Source organism: Hipposideros armiger, unplaced genomic scaffold (assembly GCF_001890085.2).
Source record: "Hipposideros armiger isolate ML-2016 unplaced genomic scaffold, ASM189008v1 scaffold_1481, whole genome shotgun sequence".
In the NCBI taxonomy this organism is placed as follows: domain Eukaryota; kingdom Metazoa; phylum Chordata; class Mammalia; order Chiroptera; family Hipposideridae; genus Hipposideros; species Hipposideros armiger.
The window spans coordinates 193,091-194,205 of NW_017732831.1; the positions used below are offsets into that span (position 1 = coordinate 193,091).

General features: G+C 40.9%; 1 protein-coding gene across 1 annotated transcript; it reads right to left on the minus strand.

Moving 5' to 3' along the window:
* Positions 1-145: 145 nt before the first annotated feature.
* LOC109377617 (olfactory receptor 5T2-like) lies at positions 146-1,103 on the minus strand. The gene has a single exon (XM_019634025.1). The coding sequence runs from the start codon at positions 1,098-1,100 to the stop codon at positions 150-152; it is 951 nt and encodes a 316-aa protein (XP_019489570.1). The 5' UTR covers positions 1,101-1,103; the 3' UTR covers positions 146-149.
* Between the last annotated feature and the right edge of the window lie 12 nt (positions 1,104-1,115).

Sequence of the window (1,115 nt, forward strand, 5' to 3'; positions counted from 1 at the left end):
CCACACAGATGGAGATATGACTGTGATCCTTATATAAAATGGTCTGAGAAGAAACAAAAGACATTAGTAAACTAAAACAACACATTTTTATTATAAGTTCTTGACATAGAGACAATGTACATCATTCTTAATTTATTTCAATTTAATGGTTAGTGTGAAAAATATACTTTATTGATACACCCATTTTTACCAACCACTCTTTTCATTGCCTCTTTTACATCTTTGTTCCTCAAACTGTAGATGATAGGATTCAGCATGGGAATTATAATGGTGTAAAATATCGACACAATCATGTCATGGTCCAAAGCGTAGTTGGAACTTGGTCTCACGTACATGAAGAGGATGGTTCCGTGACAAATGGACACTCCAGTTAGGTGAGAGCCACACGTAGAAAAGACTTTTCTCCTCCCCTCAGCAGAACGCATCCTCAGAATGGCCAACAGAATAAAGCCATAGGAGATCAGGATGACCAGGATAGTGACTATCTCGATGGAGCCCACAAAGTAGAAGAGGAGGAGCTGGTTCGTGTGAGTGTCAGAACAAGAAATAGCAAGGAGAGGAGGGATGTCACAAAAGACATGCCTGATTTCATTGGATGCACAGAAGGAGAGGCTAAATGTGGCCACTGTGTGTATGGAAGCATGCAAAATGCCACCAACATAGGAAGCAATGATGAGTGGCACGTAGACTCTGGCTGACATGCTAACTGAATACAGGAGAGGGTTGTAGATTGCTACGTAGCGATCATATGCCATTGCAGCCAAGAGAAAGCATTCCGTGGTCCCAAAAGTAACAGCCAGAAACATCTGTGTTGCACATCCAAGGAGTGAAATGGCTTTATTCTTTGACATAAAATCTACTAACATATTTGGGGTAATTACTGAGGAAAAGCAGGCATCCACGGATGATAACACACTCAGAAAATAGTACATGGGGTTGTGAAGCCGGGAATCTCCCATGACCAATACAACAATTCCTAAATTTCCTACCAGAGTAAACAGGTAAACTGCTAGAAACAGGAGGAATAAGATGAACTGCAGTTCAAGCTTGTCTGTGAAGCCCGTCAGTACAAATATAGTAACTTCAGTGACATTCTTCATGTTGACATCCCATGA